The sequence below is a fragment of the Pezoporus wallicus genome, unplaced genomic scaffold (assembly GCF_028554395.1).
Source record: "Pezoporus wallicus isolate ANWC-B61680 ecotype Strahan unplaced genomic scaffold, APGP_CSIRO_Pwel_v1 scaffold_3294, whole genome shotgun sequence".
Lineage (NCBI taxonomy): Eukaryota > Metazoa > Chordata > Aves > Psittaciformes > Psittacidae > Pezoporus > Pezoporus wallicus.
This window is the reverse complement of record NW_026635478.1, coordinates 513,267-531,577: the sequence shown is the minus strand read 5'-3', so window position 1 is coordinate 531,577 and position 18,311 is coordinate 513,267. Positions and strand designations below refer to the sequence as shown.

At 40.9% G+C, this 18,311-nt stretch overlaps 1 protein-coding gene and 1 long non-coding RNA gene across 2 annotated transcripts; one reads left to right on the top strand and one right to left on the bottom strand.

Annotated features, from left to right (window-relative positions):
- Window positions 1-6,396: 6,396 nt before the first annotated feature.
- On the bottom strand, window positions 6,397-12,172 carry MRPL42 (mitochondrial ribosomal protein L42). The gene is made up of 5 exons (XM_057424723.1): window positions 12,037-12,172; window positions 10,202-10,265; window positions 9,186-9,270; window positions 7,776-7,939; window positions 6,397-6,512 (listed from the first exon to the last, which is right to left on the bottom strand). Exons 1-5 carry the CDS (start codon window positions 12,170-12,172, stop codon window positions 6,467-6,469), a joined length of 495 nt encoding a protein of 164 aa, XP_057280706.1. The 3' UTR covers window positions 6,397-6,466.
- On the top strand, window positions 6,462-12,307 carry LOC130607550 (uncharacterized). Its single transcript, XR_008974280.1, has 2 exons — window positions 6,462-6,598; window positions 12,021-12,307. It is a non-coding gene; the product is annotated as an uncharacterized LOC130607550 (long non-coding RNA).
- The last annotated feature ends 6,004 nt before the right edge of the window (window positions 12,308-18,311 follow it).

The following is an 18,311-nucleotide window of genomic DNA, read 5'->3' as shown; positions in this document are numbered from 1 at the left end:
TGGTAACACACCGATATTTTAGTTGCTGCTAAGTAGCGCTTACTCTGATCAAGGCCTTTTTAGTCTCTCATGCCCTAACAGTGAGGAGGGGCACAGGAAGCCAAGAGGAAGCAGAGATAGGACACCTGACCTAAACTAGCCAAAGGTGTATTCCTTACCACAGAATGTCATGCCCAGTATATAAACTAGGGGGAGTTACCTGGAAGGCCCAGATTGTTGCTCAGGTTGAGCTGAGTATCAGTTGTCAGGTGGTGATCCCTTGCATTGTGCATGACTTGCATTTATTGTTTGTTGGAGTTTTTCCTTTTTAGTTTTATATTCTATCCCCTTATTACTAGTACTAGTAGTTTTATATTATACTTAAATTACTGGACTGTTCTTATTTCAACCCATAGGGTTTACATTCTTTTGATTCACCTCATCCTGCCTGCAGTGGCGGTGGGGAGTGGGAAAAAGGGGTATGTGGTACCAAGTTACCAGCTGGGCTTAAACCTCAACAGTCATATTGAAGCAAAACACTCATCGAGTTCTGATGAGTTGAGATTTTGTCCTCAGGCTAAGCAAGGACTGGCTAAGCACTGTGTAGGTACTAATCACAGCTGCTCTCGGTCAGGACCACCACTGCTCTTATATGCACTCATGTCACCTTTCAGCCTTTCTAGTGGCCTCTTTGGGCTCATTTCAAATCTTTTTCTTCAACAACTATGGCCATGTAAAGTCAAACTGTGACCCATGCAGCCAACATACAGCATGTTTATTTTAGAGCTGAGCCTACAAATATGTGCTCTAGAGAGGGAATTTCTGTGCTGATTTTCTTATCTGTGCTTATGGTGAACTTACCATGAATTCTGAATTTTTTTTCCTCTACTCTGGATAGGAAATCCTTTTTCTCAATCCAGTTCTAAAATTTGTGGAACTTGCTGCCAGTTTTCCCATCGCTAATGCCAGGATTTTAACTGTATGAAAAAACAGTGCGGGGGAAAGGCAGTTTTATAAAGATATGAGATACTCTTGGAAAATGACAAGTGATCCCATACTTAAGCCAGTCAGGATTAAAACCTACAAAATAACAAAAATACGAAAAAGGATGCGGAGCCTTGTGCTACTGAATACCAACTGTTAACTAATGGGGGGAATCAAGGAAAAATTCTTCCTGGCGTTAGCTTATTACTCCGTTGAAAACTTCACTGTCTCTTAACTAAAGCAGAAGATGAAGATGACTGCTGCGGCACAGCTCTGGTCCAGTATAACTCCTACAGATGCTGACTTCAGAAAAATGCCACTTAGCTTATTATTCGTCTAAACAAATACAATGTACGTTTGAATAATAAAGACTAGCAGTATTTAAGAAACACTAGTCCTTACATGAAACTATAAAGCTCTGTTAACATTATCTAGTAGGAAATAGATGTTTGTACAATAGAGTCATGCTTTAATAGTTTAATCTTTTATTTCAGTTAATTTTTGTTCTACATGATAATGGCTTAATGTGGTAGCCTAGTTTAAGTCCCTTTTCATCACTCATTTAAATATTCTGTGATACTTACATAGTTAAACTTCTACTAGTTTTGGCAGAGGAGAAGCTAAAAAACAGCTCTTCCAGATTCCCCCCCCCCCCCATGATACTCCTATTTTGCTGGTAGGGAGATTCCTTTGCTGGGGAATTGTAAACTTTGGTAGTAGTCAAAACTGGCCATATTTAAAGCAGTAAAATGCCTCTGGCCCAAGACTGTTTTCCATCTTGACAAGCAGTAAAGCTGGATATAAGCACAACTGTTTTCCATATTCATTACTTATTTGATTTTTCAGAAGGATTAGCTGGCAAATTTTGTCAGTTCCACTGGTCATTCCAACCTCCTGTGGTGCCTCCAAGTAATGAAAAACTCTGTGATACCTTGACTATCATTTCTCACCTACATCAAGACACTTAATAAAAGTGCAGTATCCTATCAGCTGTATTTATATACAGTGGAACTAATAGGCTGTGTAAACAGTATTTAAATTTTCAGATAATTCTGTGCATGTTGCCCAGTACATTATCATTTGTTGTGTTCACTTTTCTAGAAGTACCTAGAGGTAACAGTTGTGATCATGAGCTCATTAGAAGAGGTGCTGTAAAACACGTAACTATCTTACTTCTCCTCTGACTACACACTGAATGAAACAACATCTTAAGTATTATATTTAATCAACCCTCCAATGCTGAAAGATAAAGAGGTGAGATTAAAATCCTATATACAATTTATTCAAAGTTACAAATTATGTGTGTGAATTGCTCTATGCAGTAAAAACATGTAAACGATGCAGAGAAAACAGAGTGCCTATGCATGGACTACATGCTATTGAAGGCTAGCAGGAGCAGCATTGTTGCCTTAAGATCAGTATTTTTCTTTTACATATATGATAAAAAAGTCAAACTGCTTTCATTGTTCTGATGCAGGCATATCACCCTCAACTAAGTTTCATTCCCTGTTCATAGATGAGAAAGCACCTCCAGAGAACTATCTGTGTGACATTCTAGGTAATAAAATCTTAAAGATCAACTGCCCTGGGTAGGTATTTTATTTTCCCCTGTCAATTGACTATAAAGGTAGCCTACAAAGACTAACTCAGGCCTAGAGGTCTAATTAGTAGCCATCTCAATCTTACAGATGAATCCAACTTATATTTATGGTAGGCACACAATTTGTCCGATGTTTATTTTAGTGATTGGTGAGCTTGCTTTAAGCAGTTTTATTATATTACAGCATTAAAACAAACCTCTATTACGGAAGAGGAATGCAGTCCACACCTGTTTGATCTCTTCATTATATAACTTTGTACTGCTTTTGAGGGTGGAATGGACGTCAAATTACAGCTGAGCAGCTGCTAAAATTTGTAAAAACTGCGATAACTGGGAAATGCAGTGTTGGCTTTAAATATCAGTCATTACTGTGACCTGTAACAGACCTACTGCAGCAATTTGTTCTAGTACAGCAGAATTTAGACATAGCAGCTGAAATTCAGACCCACTACAACAGTACAGGGACAAGAAGTGAACTTTCCTATAGGACTGAGTAACTGGAGGGGTGGGAAGGGATGGACGGACTATTCCTCCCTCCATTAATCATCACAAGGAGCTGAAGCATAAAGACATTAAACTTGTAACACAGGTGTATTTGGCAGCTGGGTCCTGTTACACCCCACCATTGTTTTCAAAACTGGCAGGGTCGCCTTTTTTTTTTTTTTTGAACATACATCTCTGCCACATGCTGCAGACATAACAGGCAAATCTCACAAAAGAACCCTTGAACCTTTGAATCCAACCACTTTCAGACTTGCTAGGGAGTTCCTTTTTCTTAAATACTTACAAATTTAAAGAACGGCTAATGTATGTCACTCACAGTGTTAAATTTGATGACATACCTAAATCCTGTTTGGTTTCAGACAAATCCAGTTGAGTAACTGTTCAAGATTGCCTCCTGGTGGTAGTCCCAAGCATCTGCAGAACAACATAATTTGCACATAGGAAAAAAGGCAAAAACCTGCTTTAAAAGCATGCTTCCTTTTTTTAAATTCAAGTCTAACTAAAGAAAGTGAAAGACCTTTCTTTTCATTAGGATTGAACTGCAATTTTAATGGTCTGAATCGATATTATTAAAAAAAAAATAAAAAATCAGTAAGACATACCAAACTTTGTACTACCAATAGCAATGAGCCTAGTAAGGTCTGAAACACTTGGTAACTACTAGATACAAAACAAATGGCTAAGTGCCTAAAATTGGCTACAGAGACACCAAAGCAGACTTAACACTGTATATTCTAGGCAACTAAGGTTTTCAATTAACTAACAAGTGCAACAGAAAACAGCCCAAACTAATTTTCAAATGGATTATCCTTTCACATAGAAATGGGACAAGAATTAAATAGATGAATTTCTAAGTCTAAGTTTTTAAATGAACTGAAACAGATAAAGACAGTTTTACATAGTTGTTCAATATCTAGAAAAACAGGAGGACAGCTTGGAATTACTGTGAGAGCTGGATTTTTATTAGGTCATGCTTCAGATGACCCAGGAGAAAGATTAGTGGAAGAGATCATAGAAAGATTTAGAGTGGCAGCATGAGATAGGGAGAGATTTTGAAGTATCAATTTTATGAATTAATGTAGTAACAAAGTGGCAGAGGGTACATACAGTGAAAGTGTTTTAGACTCTGTCTGCAGTAACTGGTCAGAAGAGGAAGTACTTTAAAATAGCAGCCCAGCACATCATAGGTTTTAAGCCCTCAAAATATCTGAAAAGCATCCAAAAATGTCTGGGAAACATTGAGAAATCCAACATTTCTACAGTGATTGTGGATTTTTGATCATAAACAGGGTCTGACAGGCAAGAACAGACAAATGTGATAACAGGAGGTTTCTGTAAAGCAAAATGTCTTAATAGTATTACACAGCACTAAGACAAAGTATCAGGGAGAAGAAGGGGGGGAAATAATTCAAAGTTTAAATTAGTCCAAGGATGTCTTTTTCTTACGCTGGAGTAAAGTCAAGTGGTGACAAATCAGGTCTCAGCTTTCAAAAAATAAAGGGGGCTTAATTTTTATACAGTGGGACATGAATGAAACAGTAAGTATGAGATGGAAGCTGCTCACATATGGACCAGTGTCAGTACCATGAATCGATCAAAATACTAAAATTTTTTGTACTACAAATTACTAAAAACTATTTTTAAAGTTATATTTTAAGCAGAAAAAAATAAGTATTTTGACATGTCTGAACTTGCAGAGTAAGCAGTGATCCTTCTCACAGACACAACAGACATTCCTTCATGATAGCATGTTATCATGTGAGCAACACATCATATAACACAGAGCCAAAATTGCTTGGCTGATGGAGGCTTAAACATGGACTCGGATATCTTACAAACATAACAGAGAATAAACAAAACTATTCCATGCTTTGCCATCATAAACCACTATCAGCTAAACTGTCACTTGGATTTAAAAATGCATTTTTAAAAATAATACCAACATAACGACTTAGACTAGCTTCATGTACAATTTTCCAGAAGCATTTAAAGGGAGGCTTTTACACACACCCAACACTGCCTTCTCTCATCCCTCCCCGTTACAGGAAATTCAGGGAAAAAAGGTTATTCAGTAGTAACTTTAGAAAGTAAGTGTTCTTTAGAGTAACAATGACCAAGATGAGAGACTATATAGTACTCAACTTGTAGCAGAACCTGGAGACAACACATGCTGGTAAAATGACACTAGACTAAAGCAAAGAAACAAGAACCTTCCTAGATTATCCAAGTTGCTTTGGAAAGAAAATACAATCAAAATGTATGACATACATGGGATAATTATTTTCTGATTATTTATAAGGATCTGCTTATAAATAATGTTCCAAGCTGACCCTTTCTATCTGAAGGCTGATGCCTAAAACTGTAGACCAGAGTAAAGAATCTCATTTTCCTGAGGAAAATAAAAGGCTAGATGACAAAATATTATAATAGCAGAGACATTTATGCACTACAAATTGCTAAAGCTATGAAGTAGAATAAAACAAAAACTTTTTTAATTTAAAGCATTTTATGTCATAAAGGGCAAATCCTTCCCCCGCATCAGCGAGAAAGAGCTGGGAGTCTTCACTGATTACCTTGCTGAGGCAAAGAACTTTTCCTCCGCTGAGCTACAGCTATTCTGATTTCCATAGGAACACAGCATCCTCACTGAATGGTAAACAGGGTGGGGTATAAAACACAAACCCAGCAACTCCCTGCCCCAAACTATGAATACACACAGACGTTCTCTCAGCTATTTGGGATTCCTGGGTGATTTAGAAAGGCAAGTTGTTATGCCTTGGATGCTAATACGTAACCAAGTTGGCCAGTTTCCAGTACCTGACAATAAGCCTTAAATACAATCACTTGGCTGATGTTGGATTAAACATGGAATCAGATATCTTGCAAGTATAATAGAAGCAGCAAAACTATTTTTTCACTCTTTTCATAAATACCTCATATAATACTTTTTATCAATACTCCTTAAGACCTCAGTGTTCAAGCTTACCTGCATTTCAGTTACTAGATTTCTAAAAACATAAATATCCTCCCGGAATAACACCAAACCCTAATGTGTCCAGTTCTGGACTTCCCATTCTGACACAAGGCTTCTATGCATTCACTTTACCAATGATAAGCCTCTGACCAAGTTTAATCAGAGCACTCCATCACCTGCTGCATCCAGCTCTAAGACTAGGTCATTGGCTGACCATGCTCGTACAACAGCCATCACTGAACCCTTGCTTCATTCGTGCAGTTTTGTCGTTTTTCTGTCAACTTGCTGAAGTAGAAGAATCAAATTTAGCTAAGCATGTTTTTGTTACAGCACTTGCACAGAACTGCCGAACATCTCACTTTCCGTAATTTTTATTTCCAGTAAAGATTACTAGTAATGTGCTTATGAACAAGAAGTTGTCCCAGTTATCGGTCTTTGGGAGGATTAGGATTCCTGCGTCTTCTATGATACCTAGAAGAAAAAAAGGCTGCAGTGAATGAAAGCTTTGGACAGTCTTGGATTTCCCTCATGCTTTCACCCCCAGCAAGTGATCTCAGGTTAGACATGTAAAACACAAGTTACACAAGCACAGCCTATCCACCACTCATTAGATGTCATCTCTGTTGTTTGTGGAGTTACATAATGCTGATCATTTCTATTGCTACGTCTGCTACAAACATGCAATAATTCAGTCAGTTCTACAGCTGAATAGGTACAAAGACTGCTGTTTATTATTCTTAATCCTTTGTCTGAAGTTAGTTTTATTACACCATCAGCTTTTCCTCTGGCTAAAGCGATTGCTACAGAACAAAGAGACTTGATGTGTAAAGGAGTGGTGCCAGACTGTACATTAAATAGTGTAATATTTTGCAGACAAACTAAAAAACAAATTCTGACAACAAAAAAATCATCCCTACTTTTCCCTCTTAATTACCCACCCTAAATCAAGGGAGACCCTGTTTGATGCTCATTAAAATGACAGATACCCTTTGGCCATAGAAAGTTCTACCATTTCATTCATTTTATCTACCCCCAAAGCACAATAATTAAAAGTATTCTGGGGATTAAAAAAAACCCCAAACATATATTCTGCCTGTATCAAGCCTCCACAGCTATGAAATTAGCAACTACCAAAAGATGTAGTAGGAAACTGGGAAGAAGTAACACAAACCAGGATGTTGGGTATATTCATGGGCCTACCTGAGTGTATATAGTTCCTCTTTAAGCTGTCATGCACCTTTGCAGCTCTCCTCCTCCCAGCTTTCTGAATACAAGGCACACAGAGGTGCAACTTTCACCATTCAAATGGGAAATCTCTACTATTCTTGAGTCTGAGAACTGGCCTATTAATTTTTTTTTTTTCCTGAAAAGTCATTAAGAAATAGTGCAAGTTTCCAGGCTGTGTCCGCTCATGTCCATTGACGGTGTTTTACCTACTAGATTCTTTTATGCAACTTTGATAACCGCCTGAACTAGTAATTAACTAGATGGTATGAGAAATTTCTCCTCTGTGACATCTTTCAAAGTGGCAAAGGCTGCCAAAAGGGCAGCATTAAAAAACCCTTATGGAATACAGTTTTCCATTTACACAATGCTGCATTTAAGATTTTATGCAATAGCCCATGCACTAACAGTATCCTGTCTCATATGACTTACCCGACACTGAATCTAGTCATTAAGTTATTCCTCTATTTCCCTTTACCTCCAAAAGGAAGAAACATTGAGAATACTTACTGTCCCACAGGATACCAGCGATGTTTTGTTGTGTAAAACATTTTGCTGAGCTCTTCGATTGTAGGACCTTCATCATTCTTTAGCTCTTTTTCATTCAATCTGGATTTCAAAACTTGATCGAGGTTTTCTTCTTTATTATTCACTGGATCTGGCCGTGGTATGGGCTATAAAAACAGTAGTGTATATATATTTCCCTTTTCTGAGAAAAATCAAAAACCAAGCTACACAGATAGCATTACTCTTGACAGCTGAAGCCAAAGGCATACAGAAAAATGCCTGCAATTGTAAAAGCTGTTCACCACCCCCCACCCACCCAACCAAAGCACCAATGTGGAGCAGATGTCTAGAAAACTGATTACCCCACGTGCTACAGCTGATTACACTACCCCTAAAATCAGCACTGCTGTCATCATTACTGCTAACTTGACCCTTAAAATTCACCTGCGGACTCAAAAGCTTCACTTCTACTAATCCAAAAGTATTCATATTATTTCTATTTAGAAATTTATTCATAGTGATAAACATCATCACTAAAAAAGCTTTTACATGATGTGTACCTTGGAGAAGAATATCACTTCCTAATTGTTTGTGCATCTGCTAAGACCGAGATGTTTGTTCTCAACCTGAAACCTAACTCCTAGCACCATTACAAGCATTTTTCCTTGGTTTAGTCTTTTCCTGAGATATATGCAACTGATACATTTAAAAATACTGGTATATAACTTGCCGGCAAAGAGTGCTAAAATGTCTTAGGTTTTCAATGGAGAATTTTTACATTGGGTACTTCAGCAACATGGCTACCATTTGTACTGTTTTACTAGCATGAGAACTGGAAATTGAAACAAATAGTATACACTAGAAAAGCTTTTCTAAACTTACTTTTATCTGTGTAAAGAACACACTGTAAGTACTGCTGATAGATAAAAATTTGATATTTATAAAGTTTTTTTGTAGTGTTTATAAACCAAGAGTACTGAAGAGAATTCAAAGTTTGAGTTGAAAACAGCAGCACTTTGTTATATTCTCTTGCCCAGACTGCAGCATCTGTACATCAGGACAGGTGAACTAAAACCTGCATTCCAAACATCCTCCTGAGGAGTACACTCATACAGACACTAGTTTTCTCTGAAGTGCACAAGTATCTGAGTGCCTCATGTATTTCTATTTGAGTTACTATAGGCTGTGCTATCTGAGCATTTCTTTCTCTGCCACTTTCCCTCAATTCACCTAAGAACAAGGTCCTCATGGCAGCAGCTACATTAATTGTTCACTAACTTCACAGACATGCTGATCACATGCTAAAAAGTATCTCAGTATTTCAAATGAAAAAAAGATACCCTCAAGACTCAAAATTATAAACTACTTATGCCTTTACAAGAGCACAAAATATAAATATACATTTGGACCTACTTTTGTATGCTCATATGGAATCTCAAGCGACGGGTGGTAGCAGACAATTGTCTTCAAATCTGATGTCACTGCAAGTTCCACTTTGCTATAAAAATAAAACCTCAAATATACACTTTACAATTTTCAGAAACACTGAACAAATAAATAGCCCAAGTCCCAAAGAAAACTAGATTTGCCCCTGCATTTATGAATTCTTAAGAATCTTCTATAAAATAAACCCTTTTAAATTAACAGTCACAAATACTTGATCTGAACCTCCTCTATTCTGCCCCTTTTCCCTTTCTACCCTCCTCACCATCATCTTCATGTTTCTTTTTTGGATGAAGAGGAAGAAAGGGCTAAAAGAAAGTAACTGTGTTAGAAAAAAAATCTCTACAGATAATTACATGTAAAACTGTATCAACAAATGGGGAAAGATGATGTCTAGGACAACATGCCTTTATAAGAAGTACGGCACTTACAAAAAAAGAATAGGAAATTCTGTTTGGGGTTCCAATTTTTACATTTCGTACAAGATGACGAGCATGATGAACAGACACTAGCGAGAGGTTCCTTGAGGAAATACGACTTTTTTCACCTTCCTTCCTGTTCCCATGACACATTATCTTCCTAAAACCTTGTAGGACTCAGATGCTGGTGTTTGCCATTATACTTGTATTGTCTTTCATGGTTTCTACACAACTTTCTCATGCAGCAGACAAAAATACCTGGACTTTGTCTTAACAACAAGCATCAGTGAAAACAACTGCTTTTACGTATTTTCATAAATAAAACTGCAGGGGTATTGGGGTCAGCACCATGTTTAGAATGAGCCCTGCATGATTTTTCATTATGCTTACTTTTTGAAATGCTGACTTCATAATTGTTATGATCAGAAACAGTACGTTAGTTGAAATTATTATGGATATCCAAAACTGGTGTATTTGATTCCATTATATGATAACTTCACAACAGAGAAAACAGCCCTGGAATAAATGTCACATGAAAAGGCCGCATATTAAAGCACATTTAAGTACCAGTTGTAGTCTTCAGGGAGAACTGAATATGTAGATTTATGGCAAGCACGACACACAACTCCATCTGCAAAAAAACCCACAAAAAACACCAAAACAAAACACTACATGTAAAACCAAGCAGAGCTGTGCCAAGTTTAAGAATGTTTACATTTTCATTCTAAGTCTGAATTGGGGATTATAATCATTGTCAGTTTTCAATTAACAAAACCCAAATACTTTCTAAACAGACATTCACTTTACTGCACAGATTTATAGTGTAGTAAAAAAAATACAGTATATAGGTAGCTATGGTCTACATTTACCTTTCCAGTTGTACTGTTTTCCTAAGGAAAACCACAGTATGAACAAAATACCTACAGATTTGATCATTTGAGCATATTCTTTATATGTGCAAAGAACATTACCTTATGACTTACATGCATGATCATAATTTCATTCATAGCAATATTTATTATATAAAAAAAAAATCTAATTTTTACTTCACTGGTGACTTCTATATGTGCTATACAAAACACAAAACTATCATGTCTTGGTTGCAGTAATCCCAGAGAACTTTACCCTTTTCCTCAGGTTCCTGCAGCTCCACTCCAGGCAAAGAAATCACTAGTAAATTACAAGTAGTAAAGAAAGCCAAAAGCATCCAGGACTGTACTAAGTGGATGGAGGGATGGGATTCTCCCTCTGCTCAGCACCTATTATACCACATCTGGGCCCTATGACCAGTTTGGAGTCCTTTAATAAAAGATGAACTGGCACAAGTTCAACAAAGGCCCACCTAGATAGTCAGGGCTGCAGCACCTGCTCTGCAAGGAGAGGTTGAGGGATGGGAGCTGGCTTAGCCTGAAGCAGAGGCAGCTTTGGGGAAACCCAGAAGTAGCCTGCAGTGACTGTTTATGACAGTTGGGGTTACTGAGGTGAGGGAGCCAGTCTGTTCAGTGGTGCACAGTGGAAGGACATGAAACCCCACCCTCAGTTGAAACGAGAGGCTCTGGCTGGATACACAGAGAAACATTTTCCTCATAAGGCCAGCCAGGCACAGTGGGACTGGGGCCCAGCCAGGCTTGTGCAATCTCTACTCTTGGAGACTTCAAAGGCGAAGCTGGACGAGGCCTTGAGCAACCTGGTGTGACTGCAGAGCTGAGCCTGCTCCCAGTGGGAAGTTGGATCACACACCACCCAAAGTCTCTTCTGAGTTTTCCCACAATTCCATTTCCATTTTTTCATAGAATCATTTAAGTTAAAAGATACTTTTAAGATCATAAAGCTCTGTCAAGATATTGCTGCAAATAGTTCGTATCTCTTCCTAGGATTCTTCCTAAGATTTCTTTCTCCTCCTTGCCCACTAACCTCTAAAATGTAACATGTCCGTTATATTTTCTCAGTTCCTGTCTTTTCTATAGCCTTTACTACCTCCACTGCATCTACCTATTGACACCCAAAACACACATAAAAAGGTAAGAAATAACATTGCCTGTTTTCACTTTGCTGTTTATATTGAGTAATGAGATCTTGCTGTAGCCTTTTTTTCTCACCACCATTTAAAAAAAAAATAGATTTAAATTTAATTAAAATCAAACACAGTGGTAAGAGCAGTGGTATTTACAAGCAAATTAATAAATTAGAGAAGCACCATATGTGGACCACAGAAGCTTTAAGAGGAAAAAAAGCCAAAACAAGATCCCCTTTAATTATCAGCAGAGAAGATGGAATATCAGACTTGACTGTGTTCAAATAAAAATTGACTTCCACACTTCCATTACTTTAAGCAGCACAGGAAAGAGGTTCTCGAAGAACAAATTTTAATACAGGATTTCTACAGTTTCATCACTACTTACTCTGCAGCGGGGCCTGCTTACAAGCTGCTACTGAACGCATCCAGAAGAGGCTGGGGCACACAGTTCTAAGTAATGTTGCCATCCTGGCAGCAGATAAGAAACCAGTCCTGGACAAGATGGAACTCAAATGGACCATAACCTTTTTTCCTGCAGAATACCCTCTGAAAAAAAAACAATTTCAAAGCTGTTCAGGGTAGAAAAGCCAAACATTTTAATTTCTTGAATATCATAAAGGTAAATAAAATGTGTGCAGTAGATTCTTCATTATTTATCAGTGGTTTAGAAGTCCTTTACTTAAGATACTCACACCTGCCTCCTTAACAGTCAATGCGGAACAAGACTTTATTTGCTGAGAGGTACTCTTTGAAGGTACATCATCACTGTTATAAAAAAGGTTTCCAAGCTTTGGTCTCCTCAGTTTTTATACTAACACTTAAGTTTTGCATCCTTCCCTCTGCGTATTCCACAGAATTATTCCCAAACCATGTTTGAGATGTAAATACCATCACCCAGTATAAAAATAGAAGTACTTATCCTCAACACTTGCTGTAGTTACAAACTGGCTAGATGATGCTGCCTTCATCCATCTCAAAAGCTATACACTTAAAAGCTACAAAATACCATTTAGAATACCTCAAATGTTACCCAGAAGGAGAAAGACACATAAACATCTTAAGTTTTCATTTGCTACGGGGGGGGGGGGGGGGGGGGGGAATTGTTTTGAAGAGGAATGTAAACTGATGTCTAAAAAGCACATAATTGGAGACAGTTCAGAAACACTCATAAAAATATAAACAAGAAAGGAGACCTCTTTAAAACTACTTCATATTTAGTGCTTCAGAACATTACCAAAAGTGTGCACTTTACAGTTGCAGCAACTAACTGTTCATCATTTTCTTTACCGCTGACAAGTGCTGCTGAATCTACAGAACACTAACCCAGTGCCTGCAGCACTGCTCACGACTTGCTTTTGAAGCTCATTAACAAAAAAGTGTGAGAAATGGGGTGGCTCTGGACCACCTTGTTCCAGAACGGGCTGTGACACCTGCCTGTCCTTGGCCTTGCCTCAAGGCCTGGCCTCAAGGACAGTTCAAATCGGGGTGCTCCTGCCCCCGAGACAGCACACATTAAACCCTTAAAGGGCTGTCAGCAGTAAGCAGCAGTACAAATCCTGACACTTCTATTAATAATTATTAGCTTAAAAAAAAAAGTCATTAATCTGTTATAGCAAGCAAATGAGTGCCCATTATAAAACCAGATCTGCAGGCTATTAAACGGAACCATAGAATAATTTGGGCTGGAAGGAACTTAAAGTATTACCGAGTTCCAACCCCCTGCCATATGCAGGGATACCTCCCACTAGACCAAAGAAGTCCCTACCAACCTGACCCTGAAGATTCTAGCAGAGACTACAAACCACGGCAATTTAACCCCTCTGCAAGCACACGAGCCCTGTTCCCCTGCCTCATTTCAGAGGCCTGCCTTGCCACGCCCCTGTTTCAGCCGAGCCCACACGCTCACTAACGACAAAAACCAGGGTGGGCTGCGCGGCGGGGCCCAGCCTTGCCCTAGCCCGCCCGCCTCCTGTCTGCCTTGCCTGATCCGCGGACAGCAGCGTTCTCCCGGCGCGCAGCTCAAGAGCCGAGCCCGGCGGGAACAACGACCGCCCGCTACCACGGCGCAGTGGTTACCTTCCGCACACCTCCAACCACCCACCACCGCCACAGCACAGGAAACAGCACTAAACACCGTTCCGCTTCCGCCGGCGGCTCCCCCGCGGCACGCCGGGACACGTAGTGCGGGCAGACCTGTGGGCGGGGCCTACCGCGGGCGGGGAGAGCTGCCGCCTCCTGCCGTAGCCAGGGCTGCCCGCCCGCCGTGACGAGCCCAGAGGCGCGTTAGGAACCGGCTGCGGCGGCAGGAGAGCAGCTCCTTGTCTGGCCGGGCTGGCCCCTGGTGGCGGGGGGGGGAGCAACAGGCCGAGCCGAGGGGGCAGCGGGCTGACACCCGCTCGTCCTCGCTCTCGGTGCTCCCTGGAAGTCCCAAGGCGGGTTTCGGGGCAGGGCGGAGCTCAGACGTCCGGGTTGGGGGTGCTGGGGTTCCCCGGCATCGGCAGCGGCTGTTCGACTCGGGGAGAGGGCTGGGGTCCCGCAGCAGGCAGCAGCGTTGAGGTAGCATGTGCTACAGTGTTGTAGTACAGTGTACAGTTCCTGTAGTCCGAGCCATAGAAGCAGAGTCATTTAGGTTGCAAAGGATCGTGGAGTCTAGCTGTTACCCCAGGACTGCCAAGTCCACCACTAAACCGTGTCCCGAAGTGCCACATCTACACTGTTTTTGAACACTTCCAGGGACCGTGATTCCACCACCGCCCTGGGCACCCTGTTCCAGTCCTTAACTTTTTTGGTGAAGAAATTTTTTCCTAATATCCAATCTAAATCTCCCCTGGTGCAGCTTGAGGGTGTTACTGCTTGTCCTATTGCTTGTTACTAGAGAGAAGAGACCAGCCACCTTGCTCCGTCCTCCTTTCACGTATTTGTAGAGTGTGATAAGGTCCCCCCTGAGCCTTCTCTTCTCCAAACTATCAACCCCAGTTTCCTCAGCCGTTCTTCATCACACTTGTGCTCCAGGCTCTTCACCAGCTCCGTTGCCCTTCTCTGGACCTGCTCCAGCACCTCGATGTCTCTCTTGTAGTGAGGGGCCCAGAACTGAACTCAAGATTTGAGGTGCAGCCTCACCAGTGCTGAAGGGACATCCCTGACATTATTGGTTATTTCACAAGCCTGTGAGCACAGCCTGCTTGCTTTCCAGGTTACATTACACACTGGTTGCAGCAGCTCCCTCTATTCGGCCTGCCAGACTTCGCAGTACCTGTAATACTTTTTCACAGGGAAGGCCTGAGCCTTATGTACATTAAATAGTGCATTTCAAATATTTAGGCCATGCAGAAAACTCACATGAATGCCCCAGGCACACTGCTCTGGGGCTACTTGCTTTGCTTCTTACAGAGTCATGAAGCTGTTTGAAGACAGCATTACATTTACGCACATTGATGAAAGACAAAGTAGAGACAAAACCCAGTCATCTGTCCTGCTGCTCTGGTACCTGGAACGGCTCAGGCACTGTAAGCTTCCACATGCCCATGAAGCATCTCTAAGTCACATCAGCCAGTTCCTTTCACAGAATGACTTTCAGAGAGTCTTGGATAATGCCTCCTGAAGACGCTGCCACCTCTTCCAGAGGTCTTCAAACCATGGCATCTTTTCTGGTCATTGACTGCAGTGGAGCAGTGTCACACAGTCATTGCTGGAAGCCTCATGATTTCAGTGATGTCTAACTTAGTTCTGTTGTTGCAGAGTTACAGTTACACTGATAACTTGCAGAAGTGTGGCAGAAGTGTAGCCAAAAGTCATGACTCGAGAGCTGATTGTTCTCATTAACAGTAGCAAAGGTTTCTTTTTTAATTCATTGTTTTCCTGACTGTGGGAGATGGAAGACTTCCATTCTGGGTTTTCTTGCAATATTAGGCTCAGTAAGCTACAGAGAGAGGGGGCAGATATGGGCCAAAATGTTTATATACTACTGGGAGAGATACAATTGAGGTGGGAGATCTCTCCACTACAAGTCTCCGCCACATTTGTGAAGATCAGCTGTCTCCATCACTCCCACTAAGTTTCTGCATTCAGCTACAGCAGAGTCCAGTCCAGGCTCAAGCACCAGACTGAAGAATAACACAGTCCTATGTATCTTCTGTTGTGTACCAGCTCATTATTCCCATGAGGAAATTGTTGTAGTAGGATGACGGCAGCCCTTGGATGAAGAGTAGCCTTTTGAAGCTAAGTACAAGCAAGGTAGTGGTTATGCTGGTGGGCAGAGAAAACATGTTCAGGATTTTAAGCTTATTCTCATTTCCTAGGTTATATTAAGTAAAATTAAGGCTACCCTGACTTATCTGGAAGGTGCTCATGACTGAGTTGTCATTGCTTCTTTAAAAGGTTGCCGAAGTTCAGTGATAATGATGGCTTTGGTTGACACCTCTAGTTTTTAGATGCTTTATCAAAAGGATATTTTTCATCCACACAGGAGACAAAAATCCTTTGCTGTTGAGTGAAAATGTTGAAATTAACTCCCTTCACAGCTGGAGACCAAATCACATCTGCTTCTTTCTCTCCAGTGTAAGACACATTGGTTTTGACTTATTCACTCTACGTTGAGCAGCATCTATTAGAAAAAATATTTAAAAACCTCTCTCTAGCCACTTACTTAGAAAATTGTCCTCTCGATATGCTTGAGTGTATTAGTCATCAATATAAGCCTTCTGGGGTGCTCCTGCATTACTATTTCCTATATACCCTGCAAAGTCCTACACCTGGGTCAGGGCAATCCCAAGCATAAACCCAGGCTGGGTGGAGAATGGATTGAGAACAGGCCTAAGGTGAGGGAACTGGGGGTGTTACTCTGTGAGAAATTGAACATTACCCAGAAGTGGCACTTGCAGCCCAGAAAGCCAACTGTATCCTGGGCTGCATCAAAAGGAGTGTGACCAGCAGGTCAAAGGAGGTGATCCTGCCCCTCTACTCTGCTCTTGTGAGACCTCACCTGGAGTATTGTGTGCAGTTCTGGTGTCCTCAACATAGAAAGGACATGGAACTGTTGGAACAAGTCCAGAGGAGGGCCATGAGGATGATCAGGGGACTGGAGCACCTCCCGTATGAAGACAGGCTGAGGAAGTTGGGGCTGCTCAGCCTGGAGAAGAGAAGGCTGCGTGGAGACCTCATAGCAGCCTTCCAGTATCTGAAGGGGGCCTATAGGGATGCTGGGGAGGGACTCTTCATTAGGGACTGTAGTGAAAGGACAAGGGGGAATAGCTTTAAAATGAAAGAGGGTAGAGTTAGATTAGATATTAGGATAAAGTTCTTTACTGTGAGGGTGGTGAGGCGCTGGCACAGGTTGTCCAGAGAAGCTGTGGCTGCCCCATCCCTGGCAGTGTTCAAGGCCAGTTTGAACAGGGCCTTAAGCACCCTGGTCTAGCGGAAGATGTCCCTTCCTGTGGTATGGGGGTTGGAACTAGATGGTCTTTAAGGTCTCTTCCAACCTAAAACATTCTATGATGTCAATTTATTTGCTTTTATCAAGCCTTTTTTTACTCATCAGTGTCCTGTGTATGTTCAGAGGAACTGCACACACACACTTACTCACAGGTCTGTGCGCTCTCACCAGACACAAGTTTGAAGAAGTAGAGTTTCTGATGCTGCTGCTGAGCGCGACCAATAGGTCTTCTAATTGTGGGGTTTTCTAGGCTGGTGGTATTCAGTTGTTAGCAGCTAAGGAGCTAACTCATCAATGAGGTTGTAACGAATAGTAGAAGATCTTGAATGTGAAGGGGGTTTTGTCTGTTTGTTTGTTTAATAAAGGTTGTACCACATGCCAATCTGTACTGTTTGTTTTCAATGACTGTGGGTTTTTTTCCCCCACATAGCAAATGCTGCATGGTTCTCTGTAGGGAATTTCTGATTTCTCCCAGGAGAATCAGCCACCCGGAGGATTACTGCTCGCATATCTTTAGTCTTCTCTTTCCTATCACTGCAATGGAATATAACTTGTAAGGTTCATCAGAAATTGCTAGCAATCTTCTGTCCCTTGTGTGAACTCACTGGGAACACTTGATAGCCCTCTGGAATCCTGATTCACAAAACAGCCTTCACTAGATTTTTTAGATTCCCTGGCTTTATACCCTTATTGCACAGCTAGCATTAAATTATAACCTGTGGGCATTTCTGTAATGATTTCATTCTGGAAATGTGTGCTTTCAAAACACCACTGTGTTGGTAATCCTTGTAACTTAAATCCTGGTTCTAAAAGTTTGAAATTGAAGGTGCTGCAGAACTTGATTTTTGACACCTAAACCACAATGTCTGTTGAGCTTCCAGGCTATTTTTAGATGATTTCTATAAAAAGATTCTTTTAGAAGACAGTAGGTGAGGTCTACCCCCTCCCTGACGCATAATGTTCTGTGAGTCTATTCTTAGAAGCATGTTCTGACAGAGTACAACTTTCTGGTAGGGAAATGGGAATTGCTTAAGGACAACTTAGAAGCATGACTACACACTTCTCCAGCACGTCTGGAGATGGAGTTATTAATAACTGCCAATGGCCCTGCTTGTTTCAGCAGGTTGTAGACAGCAAAGAGGAAACTTGGTCACTCTGTATTGGCTCAGTGGAAAGGAGGTTGCTCCCTCCATTAACAGCGTGGATGCTGTGGAGGCTCTTATGGTCAC

Bases quoted from the DNA above. Each gene is read 5' to 3' on its own strand.
- MRPL42 (XM_057424723.1), bottom strand. From the start codon at position 12,172: ATGGTCCATTTGAGTTCCATCTTGTCCAGGACTGGTTTCTTATCTGCT. The intron at 10,266-12,036 runs GTAAGTAGTGAT...GTTTTTTTGCAG, and splicing joins TAAGCAGGCCCCGCTGCAGA to ATGGAGTTGTGTGTCGTGCT. The intron at 7,940-9,185 runs GTAGGTCCAAAT...CTGTTTTTATAG, and splicing joins TTCCATATGAGCATACAAAA to CCCATACCACGGCCAGATCC.